This window comes from Borostomias antarcticus, assembly GCF_949987555.1.
Source record: "Borostomias antarcticus genome assembly, chromosome: 15".
Lineage (NCBI taxonomy): Eukaryota > Metazoa > Chordata > Actinopteri > Stomiiformes > Stomiidae > Borostomias > Borostomias antarcticus.
In genome coordinates, this window is record NC_140248.1 from 19,209,760 (window position 1) to 19,230,149 (window position 20,390).

The following is a 20,390-nucleotide window of genomic DNA, read 5'->3' on the forward strand; positions in this document are numbered from 1 at the left end:
ATGTGCTTTAGAAAGATAAACGTCTTACAATTAATTGGTACCGTAATATGCCAATTGATTTAGCCCTTGTGGATCCTTGTGCCCACCAGTTTCTATTTTCAGTCATTATTCATCATTAGGCTATTGTAGTTCTAACTAGAAATGGTGCTCAGAGCAGACTGGGCATGAATGCATTTCGTGTCTCTGTACGCGCGCACATGCATGTGAGCAGGGCATGTTTGGTATTGCTGTATTCCTAGATGAAGAGCTTGCTGCCAGTCCAAACCCCATGTTTCTGTGACCTTGCTCTATTGAGATTAACCGTTTCAATCCCCCCTTTGAATTTCTGGCTACTCAGATTAGGGCAGAGGTAAATATAGTGGATTTTATATTTTTATTTAATCAGACTCGTTAAGAATAAATTAATTGATCAACACTATATGATAGGATATGCAGGCTTCCCATATCTGAATGCAAAGCTTCTTTGCTCCCCGAAGGGCGGTATCCTTCCTTACCCCTCTACACATGATCAGTAATGCGTTAACCTGTAGCCTGTGTTTACCTGTAGTATCCTGATTTCACGAGTTCACATTATGTTTAACCATCTGGCGCGTCGTTAGTTTACCCGTGGGCTAAGTATGCTCTCAAACTCATCAGGATATCAAACAAACCCACACAGAAACACACATTTAATAGTTTTCTTTTATTTAGACAACCCAAATAAAAGGCACATAAAACATTGCGCATGTTTACGTAATAATTTGACAACCATACATTTAAAAAAATGTAGGAATGTTTTACCTTTCTGCTAATCAGAAAGCCTAGTCTTCATATATACAAAATTACCGTTGTTAATGTTCTAATACAAAAGATTTATAAAAGGTTATCTTATCTTTCACATGTCTACTGTAACTACCACATCCTCAGAACTAAACTTGTTTTGTACAAAGATATACATTCAACTGCCTTCACAGGGGTCCAAGAATTTCCAATTCATAGTTTCTTTTTCATGAAAAAAATAAATGCTCCAATTCAAACTTTTTCACATCTCATCATTGTATCAAATTTGGCAATAACAGAATAGATGATCATAGTGCATCTACTCAAATGCATAAAAGAGACACTTGTCATTGGATCTCTGAAATAAAGCCCAGGGGAAAAACCACATGCATCTCATTTGTTCACAAAACGAACCAACTCAAGCAGAACTAAAAACATGCTAATGAAAGTGAAATGGGATTCACCGACAATAAGATGACTCTGGTTTGATTGCGACTATGTTTCAGGGCACGCAATTTGAAAACCTGGCACACTGAAATGCTGCACTTGTCTGAGAAGTCAGGAACAAATATGCTGCGCTGAGCCTGACTCATGCCAGATTTGCTAAATTGCTTGCCCCTTTTGAACGCAGCAAGACAGAAAACATCATCTAGATCATTATTTGCATCCACCTCTCAAAGTTAATTAGTGTTTTTTTTCTCAATAAATCAGTCAACACATCTACCACCTATCATCCACACATGATCATCATCTACCACCTATCATCATCATCATCATCTACCACCTATCATCATCATCATCATCTGGGCAGAGACCGGACTGGATATCAGCAGTGAAAGGTGTGTGCACCATTACAAAGAACATGATTATTAAAATGGACGGCTATGTTCACGAAATGCAGATTTTCTTGGATCCCTAGTCTCTGAAGGACTTCTACTTCTTTTAGCAAAAAAAAAAAAAAAAAAAAGTATATGGTGAGTTAAATATTTACAAAGTAACATGGGACAGTCCAGGATCGATCAAGTTACATGTTAGACATGAATTCAGTTAAAAAGAAAACAGAAAATGTTTACTGGGCTACTCGCAGTGAGCTTCCTGAGTGGAAAGTCCTTACTATCGGGGTACTCAGACAAAATAATAACAATAATAATAATAGGAAAAACAAGGGTATAAAATATTGCTAACAAAACTATAATCCATCACCAACATGATAATAGTTTAAAAACCTTGGTAGACTTGACGACCATTCACACAATGGCATTTTTAAGCCACTAGATGGCCCTGTTATATTTAGGCTGGTTACCCAACACTTGATTTTGTTCTTTGATAATACTGCTGTTCAGTTATGTGTGGGATATGCGTTCAGTGCAAGACTCGTTCCTCTCAGTTCATGTTAAAAAATCAAATCAACATCAACTGATGGCCACACCTCTGCCATCCCTAACAAAGAGAAAAATCATAATTATAATACACATATTTAACAGTCAAGAGGGACAGTGTTCAGATATCCTCTTCATCAAACTGTTGATAGTGAGAATACAATAACATGACAACTGTACAAGTTAGCCACTGTACCTCAAGAGCATACCTCCTATTTGAAAAAAAAAGTAATACAACTGTGAAATAAGAATAACCGTCCATGCAAAATGGAAGCCACTGTCCCTTTTGTTGAACTCATCTCCTAAAACATTAAATACTGATTAGCAGGCTATAGTTAAAAACAACATAGGAAACACCCAATTCCTTTGCAGGAGAACTAAAGGAACATTAAAATCAGCAAACTGTACTTATTGCCTTAGTCCATTTTTAAGTTCTCGTCTTCCGATCGCAAAGGTATGGGTGCTCTAGTGAGGCTTGAGAACCCCTCTCCTCTTGTTCATTAAATCCCAACTTTAATGTTAGCGTCACGATTTAACACTTCACTACATCTAGGGTTGAAGTCCTTCAGATTATGAGACAAAAGCCTATCTACCTTCTACTCAACTGTTGTGTTTGTCTTCTCTGTGATGGAGCTAACATTGGTTGGGTTGGAGCCGTGCGTCAGGGAGGCCCTCTCCTGACCACGGCTCGAGTAAACGTTCGTTTCCAGGTCAGAGTAGGGGTCAGGGGATAGGGTCAGGGGATAGGGTCAGGGGATAGGGTCAGGGGATAGGGTCAGGGGATAGGGTCAGGGGATAGGGTCGGGTGGGGGGGGGGAGAAATCAGGAGAGGATAGGACAGGAGTCTCATTTTGCTTCATTTTCCCTTTCTTTCTTTCTTTCTTTCTTTCTTTCTCTCCTCTTGGTTTTACCAGGGTGGGGAAGAAGGCAGGACCTGGGACAGAAAAGGCATGCTCTCCATGGGCCTCATGGCGATGTTGAGGGGCCCGGCTATATTCATGGCCATGGGGCTGGTGAGGGCCACCGGGTGGGCGATATTCATGGACCCCGTGGCCGAGGAGATGTTGAGGGGCCCGGTGATGGTGACCGGATGGTGGAGGCTGACCGGCGAGGTGATGTTCACTGTGTTGGTGGTAATGTTCATTTGCGCCGCTATGGTGACGGGGTTGTTGCTGGAGATGCCCCTGTTCATCGCCGTGGTGATGGGGGCGGAGGCGGTCACAGGTGTGGCTGAGGCAGAGTTGCAGACGTCATTGCTGTCTAGAGAACATGGGGGGGGGAGACACAGAGACGAGGGGTGTTAAAGCAAACCAATCACACGAGGCGTGAATCCCTTTCCTTCCTTACCCAAATACTCGCACCCCATCATAAAAGGAGACAGAGGGACGCGGGCTATAGTGGGCAAAAATAAGATCTGGACTCAGAATCTCTGTGTATCATTGCTTTAATATCATCAATCAAGCATATGGAAGGCCTCTCTCTTCTCATTGCTACTACCATGATGCTGTCACTCCACATACCTGTAGCATGCTGATTTAAACATAGCCTTGTTACCATTACCAGCTACCCTTGACTATCGCTACCATGTTGCCTTGCTGACTAGTGCAACAGAACATAAAATGAGGGCTACTCATTATACGGCGTGCTCAAGACCCCGAGATGAAGTGTAGGTGTCAGTAAAAGAGCATAAAGGTCAGAGGTTAAAACCCGCCAAATCTGATCCACACAACTAGTTTCAGATTTCACGCTGTCACAAATAAACACGTCCAAGACGACGGGGCAGAAATGCAAATGATGCAATGTGCGGCGAAGTGGCAAACAAGACACAGGCTTTCCGACGGCCTAGCATGTTCTACTCACACAAGCGTCTTTTCATTCTCAGTGTGTGACGGTGTGTGTGTGTGTTTGGGGTTTGTTTTGTTGTTGTTGTTGTTGTTTTTTCCAAGGGGGGAGGTTGGGGAGGTTTGGTTTTCACACCAGGCTACGTTATTATTACCTTTTCGTCCCCCTGAGGAGTTCCACTGCCAGTCCCCTATTCAGAAATACAGACACACAGGGGTTATAAAGGACTGCAGGCCAGCCGGGACTGATGTGCTAGGCTAGGACTTGAGCACGTCATTATACATGGTACCCGTATCTCGTACATATGACAAATAAACATCATCAAATTCAAATCCAAAACCTTAGCTTAGGCCAGGTAGAAATCATAACATTTGTCATGTGTCATGATATGGGTACCAAGTACAATTAAAATGCTTAGCAGTGTCCGACGTGGGGCTCAAACTAAGGCCCAATCCCATTTCTTATTTTTCTACCCCACATTTGAGTGCCCCTCGCTTTTTGACTTGCCCTCCGGAGCCGAGTTACAAGGGGAAGTGGTTGAAATCTTCCCTTATGAAACGGGACGACCTTTCATGACCCTGATGCGTCATCAGTAGTAGGCTATAATAATAACACGATGACATTTATCTGATGGAGATAGAAAAGCAGGGACGCCCCTGATATGTTCACAACATAAGTTTCACCAAATAAAAAAAAAGAACTATTAGCAGGCCACTTCATGACAGAATAGCAGCGCTCTGTAGGCTAGCAGCCCCTGTTCCTAACCTGCTGGTCTGCGCTGTGAGGAGCAAGTGTGCCAACGTCCCAGCCAGACTTTAGTTCACTTTTGGGCATCATGTCCCACTAAAGGAGAGAAATACGACGTGGAAATGTGTCTGTCTGTCGCGCCCAAATCAGCCTTAAAACAACATTGTAACATTAGCGAGCGACATCAGCATACTAGCGATGTTTTGTTATGCTTGCTACAAAGAAAAGGCCTATAATACGTTCACGCCTATAATACGTTGATGCTATCAATGTTGTAATATTAATGAACTAAGAAAATACTACATGTGATTTGTCGATGATTCGCAAGGCATTCTCTGAGATTTCTCATGACACAGTTGTCGTTTCGTGGGTCATGCTGCCCTACCCCTCCATCCCAAAAGGAATCGGGACACGTCGACCGCAGGGGTCGGACTACGCGGTAGGCGAGGGGCGAACTGGGGATTGGGCCGGACCACTCTTAAGGGCGTCACGCTCCGCCGACGGAGCTAGCTAGCCGGGGCAGCTCTGGATAGGCTAGGCTAGGCCTGGGTGTGCCTGCGCCAGAACCCCCCCAGGACCTGTCCTCAGGTGGCCAGGCAGGGGACACGCACCCTGACAGACCCCAGGGGGGAGGAGGAGGGAGCCGCCCACTCCAGAGGGAGAAGGGAGCAGCCGTGAGCAATCAGAGGTGATTAAGGATTCTTCCTTCGTGGCAGTCTGCAATATTCCCCCCGTCCTGGGGTCGTTATAACAAGTGTGTCCTACGTAAGGCCTTGTGGAGAGGTCTGTGGAGTGGCTCGATTGAACATTGCGGTCCTACTTTGTTTTACGACCACCTGCGAAAGGCATTCAGGCAAGTCTCTCAGACATGATGATTCACATATGAATAGGCAAACTGCAAATAAAAACAGACAGAGCAGGGCTGAGGGAGGAAATGGTTATTAGGCTGATGTGATGTGCACTTAGTATCATACTGTTCTTTTAGCATTTATCTACTGGGCAACAAGACAAAAGTAATCTCTGGACTCGAGTCCATAAAACCGAAGAGCCATCAATACAGCTAATGAGCGCGTGTGCAGGACGGGCCCACGGCTCTGCTGTGTGTCTCAGCTCTGCGCTCGCTAAAGTCTTGCAGCCGAGTCTCCTGCACGCTGCACACATCAATGGAGTCTAGTGGGAGATGCGTCTTAGCTGCGGCTGGTTCGGGTATCAGTCGTGTGTTCTACTTCCCCCTCTGCCTTTGTGCACAAACGCAGGGCCAATTGCTCAGAGCACTTTCAATTTAGAACATGAGAACAGATTTCTGCCACAGGCTAACCACTTCTGTCAACCAGAATACATGTCATCAGATTACATACCCCCCCCCCCCCAACAAACAGACACACACACTTTTATGCGGCGATGGCGTTTTACCGCTCGACTGGCTGTAGTATTCTTTTGAGGTTTCCGAGCACAACTTTATTTTAGGGAAGCAATCTGAAATCACACGGGTCATACGTAGACAGTGTGTGTACGCTATGGTTTCCACGTGCCTTACAGCTCTCCATGGAAACTGAAACGTGCCTGAGGTCAAAAGCAGCACCGATCAATCTGATTACACTATATTACATCTATGTTAGTCATTTAGCAGAAGCTTTTATCCAAATCGACTTACGATAAGTGCATTCAACGCAAGTAGTCAATCTGATATCTACTGTGGCCAGGAGGACACCTAGTGAGGGATGACTACCAAAGCCACTGAGGACAGGCACTAGGACCTGGTAGAGAGCAGGGGTTGGCGGGGGGGGGGGGGGGGGTATAGATCTGCTACAGCTGTGTTGTGTGTGGTGAGGGGGATGGAGTTAACGTACCTTTGTTACAGGAGTTGAAGTTGGTCTGCCCGTGGGTCTTTAGATGGCTGGTGATGTAGGCGGCGCTGAGCATCTTTCCGCAGATGTTACAGGTGACCTTCCCCTCGTGCCGGATCATGTGGGAGCGAAGCCTGTCTTTGGTGGCGAAGGCGGAGGTACAGGCCTGGAAGCAGCACAGCGACCACGGGGCAGATGTTCAAGGGCTCTATTCACACGGGGCCGCCCGGCTTCCGAGCTCCTTACGCCCAGAGCAGCTTTAATCATTCATCTAACACCGCCTGCTCTCATCCGACTAGACGCAACGACTTTAAAAAGCTTACAGATCACCATAAGGACACGGATTGTCATTTCACAACCTCTTGACGGCAGACTAAAGGGACGCATCTCGATTCTAACAGTTTGCAGCCTTCACAACGCCCTGTCGCTCTTTAAGGCTGCAAAGTGGTGTCCAGGGCAGAGCGGAGACGCGCCCGGAAGGAATAGGACTGGCTTTGGGCTCGAGCCGCCGACAATAACGAGGCGCTGACGAGGGTGTGTGGCGAGCGCGCGCAGCTGTCTCTTACCGTTACTTGACATTTGAACGGTCTTTCTGAGGAATGGACGTGCTTCACGTGGCAGCTGAGGTGATCCGGCCTGGAAGGAGGACGAGTGGAGAAGAAGGAAGCGGTTAGTCTTGCTGAGGAATATCAAAAAACACGGCAGATCGCCGTCAACACACATTCGGTTACTGGCCCTCCTGACCTTTCCGGTGGAGCGCCCCGCCTCCCACTCGGCACGGCTCCCCGAGGTGCCATTAGCTCTGCTGAAAACCTGAGCTACAGCAGACAAGCGAGCAAAATCATTCCATCACCGTGGCAGGGCAGGAACGGCAGGCGCTAGCCGGTTCTGAATTAGCCAGTTGCGCACAACATTAGACGGTGTGTTATTTTTTGGGGCGGGGGAGGGGGGGAGCAAATGTGGTCTTAAAACACAGGTAGTGCGAACCTGAATGGCTGTTCTTTTAAGCACAGAGGCAAGCGGCTTCCTTACGGCGAGCGTGGCGGCGGCGGCGCCTGCCTGTGGACCTGCCCGTCTGGCAGCGGCTCAGAGATGCATTATTCAGCCGGCTCTCACTTTCCAGCGTGGCGATAAACCCTGCTCTGCGTCAGTTGGTTGGAACCCAGCCTAACTCTGGCCAGCTCTCGAGTTACAGTTTGGATAAGACGGTACACTGTTTACCTCAGAGCAAACAACAGAAACACATTCCCAGAAAGGTTCCAGGCCCCTGTGAGCAACTAGCTCGACGAAAAAGATCCTCTTTCAATCCAATAATGTCACGTTCCCATTACTCATGCCACTGAAACCCTCGGATTACGAGTGTGACGCATATCTGGAAGCTGTGACTGGATATTGCCGTAAATGTTGAAAGAGGACATCTTACAAAGGACCAGTTAGTTAGCTGAGGCGGAAAACACTGGAGAGAGCTGGGTGCTTCTCCGGGTAGAAATCATAAACCGTGTTACTAAGCAGGATTTGGGGTTAGTGAGTTCACTTCAGGTTTAACCCTGGGTTTTCAGTTCTCACAACGGTGGTTCACTTTTTACGGGGCACGTTCCCATGGTAACTTACGCTGCACGCAGGGGTGAAAATTAACTTTTTGGCTCACGGTGAGTCCCCTGCCAAGGGGACTGTAGAGTTTAAAAATCTACCGGCCAAGTATATATTTTTTTCAGATAGCCTTCCCAAATCTAGTCGCCAAATGGAAATTTTACCTGCATTTGGCCGGTGGCAGGTGTTAATTTTCAGCCCCGGCTGCACGTTAACCTGCTCGAGATAACAGATCAACACGTATAAAAGCAATGCTCACTGACCAATCAATTCTCTTGGAAAATGGCATCAGCAGCCTTAGAAGATCCCTCTGACCTGCGCGAAAAGTGAGAGGGTCTCTTGGGAAGGCGCGTTTTTAGAAACCGACAAAACCCTCTGGCTTTTCCTGACGAGCATATCACATGAGCGATTGTCAGTGGAGGGAATGGCTCATCTTCCACGCAGACCTATATTGCAAGTACAGGTACTTGACATGCACAAGTCTTGTACTTACTGACCGTAAAAGATTTGCAAGTAAATCTACTTGTCGGTTTAAATTATGTTTTTATAGTTGTTCTTTATTTCCTCCCAAGACCGTTTAACACTGCTGGGGCTGCAGCTCAAAGAATAAGGCTATTGTCTCACCCGCCGTAGGAAAGCAGTTAAGCAACACGCTCATTTAATGGAAAACACACTAGTAATTGTCCTACGGATCTACTCATGTCTTAATTACGGGGCAGTGATATTGATAAACCTGTCAACTTACGCATTCAGTCTACAATGTTTTGGCAGCTTTCCTTCCTGCCTGTTGAAGCTACATAACTGACTGTTGCCTATACAATAGACAACAACTGACTCTGTGTAACTGTACTGTATACATGAATGTGATTTAATTGCACTGCCTATATCATGTACAGACAGACATCCATAATCGGATGGGGTAAGTATGAGGATGATATTGATAAACAGCTAGATTACGAATAGTTTGGGATCCTTTAATTGTCTAGCTGAATACCTAGGACTGGAATGCGGAACTGATTAGTACTGATAAGATACTGTAATCCAACCCTTACAAGTATTCCAATGTACCTGTACCCATACTTGTTACACATGGCAAATACTTTGGTAACACTTTACAATAAGGGTACATTAATAAGCATTAGTTAATGCATTATTAAGCATTAAGTAACAGTTAACTAATGTCTCTATTAACCATTTACTAATGTTATTTATGTTAACCAAGGTTAACTCATCTAATCCTAACCCTAATCCTAACCTTAACTAAGGTATTAATTAACATTAGTAACCTAACCTAACCCTAAATAAGCATTAGTTAACAGTTAACTAATGTTTTTTGTGACCCTTATTGTAAAGTGTGACCAATACTTTCTACTCTAACACTACTTTTAGCCTGGATTATATTAAAATATTCTTCATATTTGTTTAATATTATAGTTTGCTCATCCTGTGTAAAGTACGTAGCTCTGGTAGACATATTTGTCATTGGCCATATGGTGCAAACACCGCAAACAACACGTGATTGTGGTTAAGGTTTAGTGAAGCCCACTAGCAAAAAGCCATCGTGGGCATGTTGAACCTGCTTCGTAGTACAGGGCCCTCTGGACTGGGTCGGCCAGGAGAGAGACAACCTCGTCCCTGTGAGCACAGGCAGTGGGACAGTGGGAGACAGCCTGATCCCCGTGAGCACAGGCAGTGGGAGACAGCCTGGTCCCTCTGAGCACAGGCAGTGGGAGACAGCCTGGTCCCTGTGAGCACAGGCAGTGGGACAGTGGGAGACAGCCTGGTCCCTCTGAGCACAGGCAGTGGGAGACAGCCTGGTCCCTGTGAGCACAGGCAGTGGGAGACAGCCTGGTCCCTGTGAGCACAGGCAGTGGGAGACAGCCTGATCCCCGTGAGCACAGGCAGTGGGACAGTGGGAGACAGCCTGGTCCCTCTGAGCACAGGCAGTGGGAGACAGCCTGGTCCCTGTGAGCACAGGCAGTGGGAGACAGCATGGTCCCTGTGAGCACAGGCAGTGGGAGACAGCCTGGTCCCTGTGAGCACAGGCAGTGGGAGACAGCCTGGTCCCTCTGAGCACAGGCAGTGGGAGACAGCATGGTCCCTGTGAGCACAGGCAGTGGGACAGTGGGAGACAGCCTGGTCCCTGTGAGCACAGGCAGTGGGAGACAGCCTGATCCCCGTGAGCACAGGCAGTGGGACAGTGGGAGACAGCCTGATCCCTGTGAGCACAGGCAGTGGGACAGTGGGAGACAGCCTGATCCCTGTGAGCACAGGCAGTGGGACAGTGGGAGACAGCATGGTCCCTGTGAGCACAGGCAGTGGGACAGTGGGAGGCAGCCTGATCCCTGTGAGCACAGGCAGTGGGACAGTGGGAGACAGCATGGTCCCTGTGAGCACAGGCAGTGGGACAGTGGGAGGCAGCCTGATCCCTGTGAGCACAGGCAGTGGGACAGTGGGAGACAGCATGGTCCCTCTGAGCACAGGCAGTGGGACAGTGGGAGGCAGCCTGGCTGAGCAGAGCAGAGGAAATCCCAGGCCGCCGCCGCCTCCTCCGGGGCCCGTTTTAATGGCATTCCCTGGGGAAGGGGAAGCAGTGACGAGCTGGCGGGAACCACAGCGTGACGCACCAATCAAAGCAGCCTCCCCCCTCCCCCCTCTCCCTCTCGCAGCCAGGCTCCTGCTGCCCTCCCGCCCTTGTAGGGGGGGGAAGCTCTCTGGGACACTGGAGTTTCTGCTCTCACAAGCGCCACTGCGCCGTTCAAACACACTGCTGCCGTGGGACTACAAAGGCAGCGAGTGCACACTATTCAACGCCGCCATAAATCAGGGAGCGTCAGCCAATGGGAGGCAGTGCCGAACGACGTCATATTGGACAACAGATGGTCATATTGCTTTCATTTCAGGGCTATGTTCAGCATATACTCTAATGATTTGAGGTTACAGGCTGTCGTACTTTACTGGGCTCTGTGCTCAGAATATGGGCCTATCAAAACATTATTTTACCACTTACATGACTGTACTTGATTCCCCTAGGCAGATCGTTGCTACATAGTACTTTACTTGGATCCTTGGCAATGAAAACATTTAGCAATGTTTTGTTTGGCAATGCCACGGGATCAGTCTATTTCAAACATTTCTCATAACATTCAATACGAACTTTTACTTTCACCCTCTGGAGCCAGGGTCTACTTTCATGAAATGAGTATTATAGGGCAATTAAGTTTAAAAAAAAAAACATCATGCAAGACGCTTACATTACAAATCAGACTTTCTGTGCCGTGTTTTATGTAGAGTGAACATCTGAAATAGGTGCTGTTCAAATGTAGCTTGACAATGAGCAGGCTAGTGTTTAGTGTGAGGGCGAGTTGGCGGGGGGGGGGGCCTACCTGGAGAAGCCCTTCCCGCACACAGAGCAGACGTAGGGCTTGTGGACCCCTCCGTCGTGCGAGCGCACGTGGTAGGTCATGCGGTCCTTCCTCTTGAAGCGCTGCTGGCAGATGGGACACTCGAAGGGCTTCTCGTCCGAGTGGGACAGCTTGTGGCGGTTCAGGTGGTAGACGTCGCGGAACGCCTTGCCGCACATCTCGCAGCCGTGGTTCTTCTTGACGGGCTTGGGGGGCTTCTTGGGGGCGCTCTGCTGGGGCACGTTGATCATGGAGGCCGCCGACATGATGCTGGAGCCCGAGGACACCGACGTGGTGGCCGTGGTGAAGATGCCGGCGATGGTGGAGATGTAGGAGGGGTTGCCGTTGTTCTCCCGGGGCATGGTGGAGATCAGGGGCACCATGGTGGGCGCCGTCTGGGCCGTCTTCTTCGGCCGCGACACCATCTTCACACCGGTGTGGCACGACTCGTGGCGCCTCAGGTGGTAGCTGTCGCGGAACGCCTTGTTGCAGTAGCCGCAGATGAAGGGGGTCTTGCTCTTGTGCTCCTTCTTCACCACCGGCATGGGCCCGCCCCGCCCGCCGCCGCCCACCCCGCAGGCCACGTTGTCTTTGAGGAGCTCGGCGGCGCTGGCGGGGGGCTTCTGGTCCAGGGGGATGGGCATCACCGGCTTCTGGTCCACCGGCTCTGCCCCGGAGTTGAGCAGTGGCAGCAGGCTGTTCTGGGCCACCTGGTGTTGGTGATGAAGGGCTTCATTGGCCTGCTGCAGAGACACCACAGACAGGGTGTTAGAGAGCGCCAACAAAACAAAAAGAACAGAGGTTAATTGCGGGCCAATCTGCTACAAAGATCGGGATAGAGCTAAATCAAAATATTTCTGTCCCCCTTTCTCGGCCTGTTCCAAGCCAGTTGTTAAAGAGAGCTCACGTGTTAAGGTTGTGCTACTCAACACAGTCAGATTCACCTCACACCCTTGTAGGTATTTCTCCTTTACATAACCTTACCCCTGGACCTTTTGGAGATTAGCCTCCATCTTCACATTCCTCCTTTATATAACTGCTCTCGTGGTGAGAAAATAGTTGGGGTGGAAATTAATTTAGCATTAGGCAGGGCTTGTCTTTGTGTGGTCATACTGACTCACATGGCCTACTGGGAATAGCCTAATCTGGGAGCCATTCACATGGAACAAACACTAGGCAGTAGGCAAGGCTCTTAATCTCACAGCCATTCGCTAATAGCGAACAGCTTCTGGTGGTTATTGGTCGACCCTTTTGCCAAAGTTTCGGCCCGGGTCTGGTGGTGGTTACATGGTGCGTTTACACAATGCCAGGGCTTTTGGTGTGATTAGTATTACCGTTTCAAAAATAAATTATCATTAAAACCGGGTTCGATTACCGTGCTTTGAATAACCAGGGTAAATCGGCTACTATGGACATACAGTCCGACGTCATTCACAGTTTCCACTTCAGAGGAAATGATACGCTTACGCACCCACATCCAAAAATGCCAAATACCTCACTGCAGCCCTTCCATATTACATAGCAAAGGACATGATGCCCTTTCAGCCGTTGAGAGGCCTGGCTTTCCCTATGTTATTTGTGTTTTTTTTTTATAAAAGTAGTTGAAATGATTCCAGACCGTCTATCAGAACTTTTTATTTTTTATTTTTAAATAACGTGATAATACCGATAACCGCAGGAACTTTGGTCACTATAATCGTGGTATGAAATGTTCATACCGTTACATCCCTACGCTGTGCTCCCCCCCCCCAGCTCTTCCATTTCACTGAGATGCCCATGCCCTTTCTGAAGCTAGATTAGATCACAGCAGCTCCGCTTAAATGACTCTGCTGAGAGTTGATGGAGGGCGATGGACAGAGAGAGAGAGAGAGAGAGAGAGAGAGAGAGGGATGGAGAGACCAAAGCCACTGCGTCCGAAGCCACACAGAAATAGACAGTGAGTCATTCCGGGCGCATGTGTAGTGCCTCAGACCACATGGGGCCAGGGCAGGCGGAGCAGACTGAAAGTGGATCAGCAGGGGCTCCAGTCAGCACTTCCGCCACTGTGCTGAATGACTAATGACATGAAAGAGAGATTTCAGGCGCGGAGCACAAGGCAGAAAAATGGAGGAGGGAAGGAAGGAAGGAAACTCGTCGAAAACCAGAGGAAACGACGAATAAAAAAAGGGGCTAATAAGAGCGATCTGAAACATACGGTGGCCTGGCAGCTCGGGAGTACGCTATTTAAATAGCTCATTGTGGCAATTAGCCTTTAGCTTCGGTATCGGACTCTGTTGACTTTCAAGTCTGGTTAAAGAACAGTGGTTCTATTGAGCCATAGTCTGGGGCATGTACTGTATCTGATGAATCACGCAAAAACAAGGGTCAGTGACTGCGGGTGTTCCTCAGTGACGGAAATAGGCCCTGGCTCTCTGTCATTAGGCAGGCACACAAACAAGCCTGCTGCTCCTGCTGAAGAATCTAAATCTGCAGGATGAAAAACGATACTGGCCATGATGCTGCTGATTCGTCATGTGACTGCTAAACTGGCCCTGCCAAAATAGAGCCACGCTCGAGTCCCGGCCTAGTGCCGCCATGCAAGAGCGTGAGCTCTACCGACCCTGGGGGAGACGAGGTGTTTCCCCCCCCCCCCCACCTCGTCGACAAGATTCTCCCCAACAGACTTCATGTGCCACACTGTGCAACTTAAAAATACAAAGAAATATAAAGCCTGGTAAAGCTATAGAAGACAATAAAAACAGACTAGCAACAACACCATAAGTCTGGTGCTTGTGTGTGGGGTCTGGTGCAGGTGCAAACCACAAGCCCTCTCGTCTGTCGGTGCCGTTCACGTAACAGGAAACCAGAGGGGGAAATCGGGTAGAGCCGCAGAAACCCACCCTGTCAAACCAAACCGCCGCGCAGTCAACCTCCGCCTCCGCCAGATACGGCACAGATAAGGAAGGAGGATGTCGGCTCGTCCGCGGCCGGCGCCGAATACACGGCCGGTCTCCGCCGTCCCGAGCCCAATTAGAAAACAGCTCGGGGAGAGAGAGAGAGAGGCCGCGCGGCCTGCTGCTAAATCTGTCCCGTTTCAGCGAGAAGAGCGCCCGGTCGCGCACAGCGGGCGGAGCAGCGGTTCCCCGCCGAGGGAGAAGGTTGGTGACGTCAAAGGGGGGAGGGAGGGAGGGCAACCCACGCGGGCTGACATTAATAAATAATCACATGCCATGCTGGAGTGCCTCATCCGCCTGCCTGCGCACCCCGGCGCAGACTAAACAGGCTCGCCGGATCTGGCCCTGTGCTGTGGGGGGGGGGGGGACGCCGCACGCGCTACAGGAACAGGAGGACGGATGGACCCGAGGACGACGCGTCCAGGAAAAGCTGAATGACTTATCTCATAAGGCTAGGTTCTGAATATGAGCATTGTAGTGGGTCGGGTCGAGGGCTTCCAGATCACGGGCCGGCCTGGATGATGTAAAAAAATAAATAAAAATAAAGGCCGACGTGCCATTTGGAGAACCTCGCAGCCTCAGGGCTGGTGCCTGGTCGGTGCGTCCGCAGCTCTCGGCCTTAGACCGTAACCAGCAGAGTGGTGCAGGAGCCGCACGGCGCACAATGAGTGGCAAGCACGCTCGTTAGAGGTCATTATTGCTGTTCAATGGAGCATCTTAAACACGTGAGGGGGACCCCAACAAATACTGACAGTTATATTTAGAGGGGGACACACTCGGCCTGTCGGTCGACCACACAGCCCCAGAACAAGCACTCTCGATGGTCGAACTGAGACCGTGTGTAACGTATCGTAAAAGCAGGCACTCAAAACCACGTTATCTGGGTCTTGGGTGGTGCGGCAACTTCAAACAAAACGGAGCTCTACTAAGGCCTTGAAAACAACAAGCACAATCAAACAAACTCTTTACACTGTTACAAATAATATATATTGAAAGGGGAGGGGGGGGGGGGGGCTCAATTAAGACGACTGCGTTCTCTTCCGCAGGCACGAAAGGGCAAGGTTAAATACCTGACCCCTCCCTTTCAGGTTCAGCCATCCATCCAACAGGGCCAGCCAAGAGGGGGGTTGAAGGAGGGGGGGGAGGGGGGAGGGGGGAGAGGAGAAAAGAAAAATGAATTGCACATTCTACTCCTTATTTCATCTGCCCTATTGTGGAAGACACAAATCCGGCCAGTGATGCACTCTGGGGCCCACGGGGGGTCTTTGTGCGGGCGTCTTGGCTGATTTGGCTCCTCTATTCATGGGACAGGGGGGCTGCGGTTCTCCACACACGACTCAGCCAGACGAGTCGCCGCGCTCCCGGACCCGGGGGGACCTGGGAACTCGGTGGAGGGGGGGGGGGGGGAACGCCACCGCACCCACCGGCCCCCATTGTCTGAGCACCTGCTCGCGCCCGCTACCTTCCAGGATTAGTCATCATCGTCATCGCTGCTATCCCGTCCGCTGGCCCTGAGTGTGTGAGTGTGTGTGTGTGTGGGAAGGGGGGGGTGGTACTGAGGGAGACCAGCCGAGACCCTCTTTGTGAAACCAGTCCACTGCAGACACAGAGCCTCCGCAGACAGCCTGGCCCCGAGACAGAGGTGCCGGGCCCGCAGTCCTGCTGCGCCTTCACGCCGCTCTGACCATTTTGATCCAAATGCGCTCTGAAGGCTGGGGTCACTTCAACGTAAATAACATCAAAATGGAAGGCAGGGAAGATAAGCAACTCTGAGAAGACACAAACGCGACTGCAGTGAATGGCTTTCATTAACCAAGCACATATGCCTGCTTCCAGAATTTTTTTTTTGTAGTGCTTTACTCAATCAACAAAACAGAGACAGGTCGGCATCTTGGCAAACGGTTACAGAATAACAAAGTAGGCTATAGGGCCTATAGGCCTGAGCCTAGACCTTGTCCACATTCTACAAGTTCAGATCATTGGCTGAAATTATTGAAATGTGGACACAAAAAAAGTACCGAGCTCGTGAGACATTTTTAGACAAGGTTCTTGTCTTGTTGGCCTTACAAAACTTCCCTTCCCAGCAACGGTTTTCCGAAGTCTGCTGAACTACCAGATCTGAGCCGATGAGAAAAGACCTCCTGAACATTATTATTTTTGGAACGTTAAAATCCCTGGATGTTTTTCCAGACGGCCATCTAAATGTGAATGAATCACGGGGACTCTGAGACCTGCATATTTCTACCCCAGGTTATAACTGGAGGCATTTCACGGCTGGTATGAGCGTGCCAGATGAGAGCTCCCGGATTAAATAAATAGTTGTGTGTTCTCTCCTCCGCCGGGTCATGTTATGTGGCTAGCGGAAGGTCATTCTGGCCATACCCTAGCTCATTACCATGCTACCGTGCTGCCGACATCGTTGGGAGATCAATCAAGTGAGTGAGGGCTTCACGGGGATGAGGCGTGTGACTCATGGCGGCCCGTGTGAGCTAACGACGCACCGTCCGTATTTCTGCCAGGAACACGGGCGGTGACACAAGCACACTTACGGGCGGCGTTCAGTCGCTCAACCCTCTGAACTTAAAGAGATGCCAGTGAATCGCTTCCGAGCTGAGGTAGCGTCCTCGCTGTGTGCTTTCCAGATATGTCGACCGGTAGTCTAGTCTAGTCTGGTTTCCGGCACGGTCCGCATGATCACAGAGAGGAGCCTATAATTTCGCAGAGTGTGAGTGAAGGGAACATGAATCACACACAGAGAAGGTGAATCACAGCGGCTCCAAGTCGTGTGGGAGACATCAATAAGAGTGCTACATTTAGCAAACTTTCACCCTGTGAGTCACTTCCTGACACCTACGGAACAGTGGATGAGTCATCGTCAAACTCCATGTATGTTATCACCGTAGTCAGTCAAATGACAAAGATTTTGAACAGCTTTAGGTTCATATTCTTTTACTGCCATTTAGACAGTCAAATTCCAGATGCGAGATGGATAGATGGAAGGATAGATGGAAGGATAGATAGATAGAATGATAGATAGATGATCGATATATATTTTATTCATCCCCAAGGAGAAATTAGATAGATAATTTATTTATCCCCATGGGGAAATTACAGTAGTAAGCAGCTTCAAGCAGCTAATATCCAATATATATTTTTTACTGCCATTTAACCACCACAACCATCAGTTACGCTACTTCAACATCACCAATCCACCAGGAACACTAAGGAACAGCCTCTGGCACTTTATAAATGCTTTGCCTTTATTTTATAGATGTAGCCTATCCCAGAGAGGCTATTCGTTTCATAGGGCAGATGAGAGGAGTAAATCTGAGATCTGTCCAGAAAGCTAGAAACCATTTGAATTGCTTAAATAATCTGAGCTCTAGCTGTAGAGAAATTCTATATGTTTTAAGATGGAGCCATGTGCCACTCGAGGGGGGTGGGAGCAAGCTGCTCCGATTTCACCTCCTGCAGTCTGGCTGCAGGGCCCGGGCAGCAGACACAGTTCAACTAGTCCTGCTCGGGGGGCCTAGGCATGGCCTCAGGATATACTGATTTTAATTGGGTAAAAATAATCATCCAACCACATCCCTTTCGTTTTTATAGTTTGGCACACCACTTCACTAACTATGAAGTCAAACAGGGAGGCCTAACCTTACCTCGCTGAAACCTTTTATATATGAACAATTTCATCAAATTACTTCACTTTTCTAGTTAGTTATCTAGATTGCTACAAGATAAAACTCAATAAGCTACACTGGCACCGTGCAACACATGATGTAAACTCAAACTTGACTTGAATGCACGCCAATGACCAAAATAGCCATCTGAACATGTTGCATAATGATAGCTAGCTGGCTAAAGGTAGCTAACGTTAGCTAAACTAGAACTGGCGTAACTTCTCTCTGATGATGGCCATACTAATGCACCGATCAAGCAATCTATAGAGTTGCATAATAGCTGGCTAATATATCTGGTAAACTAAAGTAATTGATTACATTAGTCCTCATCCTTATCACGCTGGCTGCACACAGAAAACGTGAATGGCGAAATCAGTGCTTTCAATGCCTACGCATAGTTCACATTCCACTCTACCCGCGGTCCACTGTTTCACGGGCTAGCATGCTAGCGTGGGTTAGCCTGCACCGCTAGCACGTAGAAGCTGCTCTGGCTAACGTTACTCCTAGCTTATTGAGTCCATTTATTGAGTCATTGAGGAGGGAAGGGAAAAAAGTTAAACGCCGACTTTTGAGAAGGGCATCTGAAATTACCTAAGTCTGTTGAAAATAAACGTAACTAACGTGGAGGATTATTCATGCACTACCTCCATTCCCATTATATCAGCACACCGAACATCGGATCAACGGTTCCAGTCAAAGAAAAAAAACAAGTCTAGTCCAACGGTGGCGTTGTTTGAGCCCGAGGATTAGCCCTCATGTATGCTGGATTTGATCCAACAAGATAACTTGGGAAACACAAACAAAGCCTCGAAGTTATTCATCAAATACGGATAAATATATTCTGGGTTTTTTCAAACCATTAGGTCAAACAAAAACCGAGAAAAGAGAGAAGAGAAGTGATTTTTTTCCTAGCGTCATGCCACAGCCTCACAGCTGGAAGCCCAGGATTGATGTACCATTGTTGTGCTTGGATAGCTCTACTTAAAATTACACATTTGAAAACCGTCCGACTGCGAATGTCTTCAGTTTCCTAAAGTTATTCCGTCAATTATCTTACTTTTCGCTTATCGAAGTTCACTTACCTGAAATAGAAATGTACTCCAGCTCGGTTCCATTGCAACACTTAAAAAAATCTGCAGGAAACCTACAAGAAACCTACAACAAAGCAGCCAAACATGGCAGCTGCTACAACTTCCTGTAACCCTGGGACGGAACCATGTCAAGTGCGTTTTAGGGGGATCATATTAGGAGTCTTAGTGTAATGACATGGACACTAATATTCAGTGAAGCAGATCATTCAGATACGACAAGTCATTATAAAAAAAGTTCAACTTGCAGCAGAATTGTATACAATCTATTTGATAATTCTACTATCGGTTATCTTTTTAAATCGGTGGCACACCCCTATACGCACACTTCCCGTGTCTCTGCAGCGGGCATTCAATAAATGGCAGTCGATCAATTGCAAAGTAGCTGTCTCAGATTTGTATCCGTGCTATGTTGTTTATCAATTTGAATTAAGCTGATAATTAGTGGAAATGTATTAGTGTGCGAGTTCTCATTCAATTATAATTTTCTCACATTATTCTCTTACATAGGCTATAATTGTTGTGAGATATCGCAGCGTCGGGACGTGATTGATAATGAAACGGGAATCGTAAAGGGTGTTCTTTAATATGATCTGTTTTTATAACTAATTAGGCTCGTTTGTAACTTTATGGTTGCCTTTTTCAATCATCTGCCATACACATTTTATTCGGCGAGGGCTCTGTTTACTATCACTGGTACACGAGAGGCGTCGCCAAAAACACCATTCTGCTCACAGCTGGAGAACTTGAACATGTTGTCTAGCTCTATCAGACACAGACATATATACTATTTAATATATGGCCAGTAAAACACGGTCTCTATCTCATTAAAAATGTACTAAAACAACTAGTGCAATGTAATCCTGAAAAAACATAGCCTAATGTAGGGGCAAAGTTCTGCAGTCATAAACTATATGTGAATTCACACTTCAAACAAACCAATTTAACATATTTCCATTACATCACCAATGTGATGAACTATTTTCTTTAGCTTTAGTCAATATAGGCTATATCACAAGATACCAAAAGATAGTCAACTGAAAATAGAAATTGTGTTTGAAATATTGCATAAAGATGTTCTGACTACATGACACCATTTTGGGATGAAGAGTATCTGAGCT

The 20,390-nt window shown here is 47.8% G+C and overlaps 1 protein-coding gene across 1 annotated transcript; it reads right to left on the bottom strand.

Moving 5' to 3' along the window:
• Nucleotides 1-779: 779 nt before the first annotated feature.
• LOC311318155 (vascular endothelial zinc finger 1-like) lies at nt 780-19,334 on the bottom strand. The gene is made up of 6 exons (XM_084449398.1): nt 19,264-19,334; nt 11,551-12,311; nt 7,141-7,210; nt 6,578-6,740; nt 4,135-4,170; nt 780-3,398 (listed from the first exon to the last, which is right to left on the bottom strand). Exons 1-6 carry the CDS (start codon nt 19,294-19,296, stop codon nt 3,046-3,048), a joined length of 1,416 nt encoding a protein of 471 aa, XP_084305524.1. The 5' UTR covers nt 19,297-19,334; the 3' UTR covers nt 780-3,045.
• Nucleotides 19,335-20,390: the final 1,056 nt, after the last annotated feature.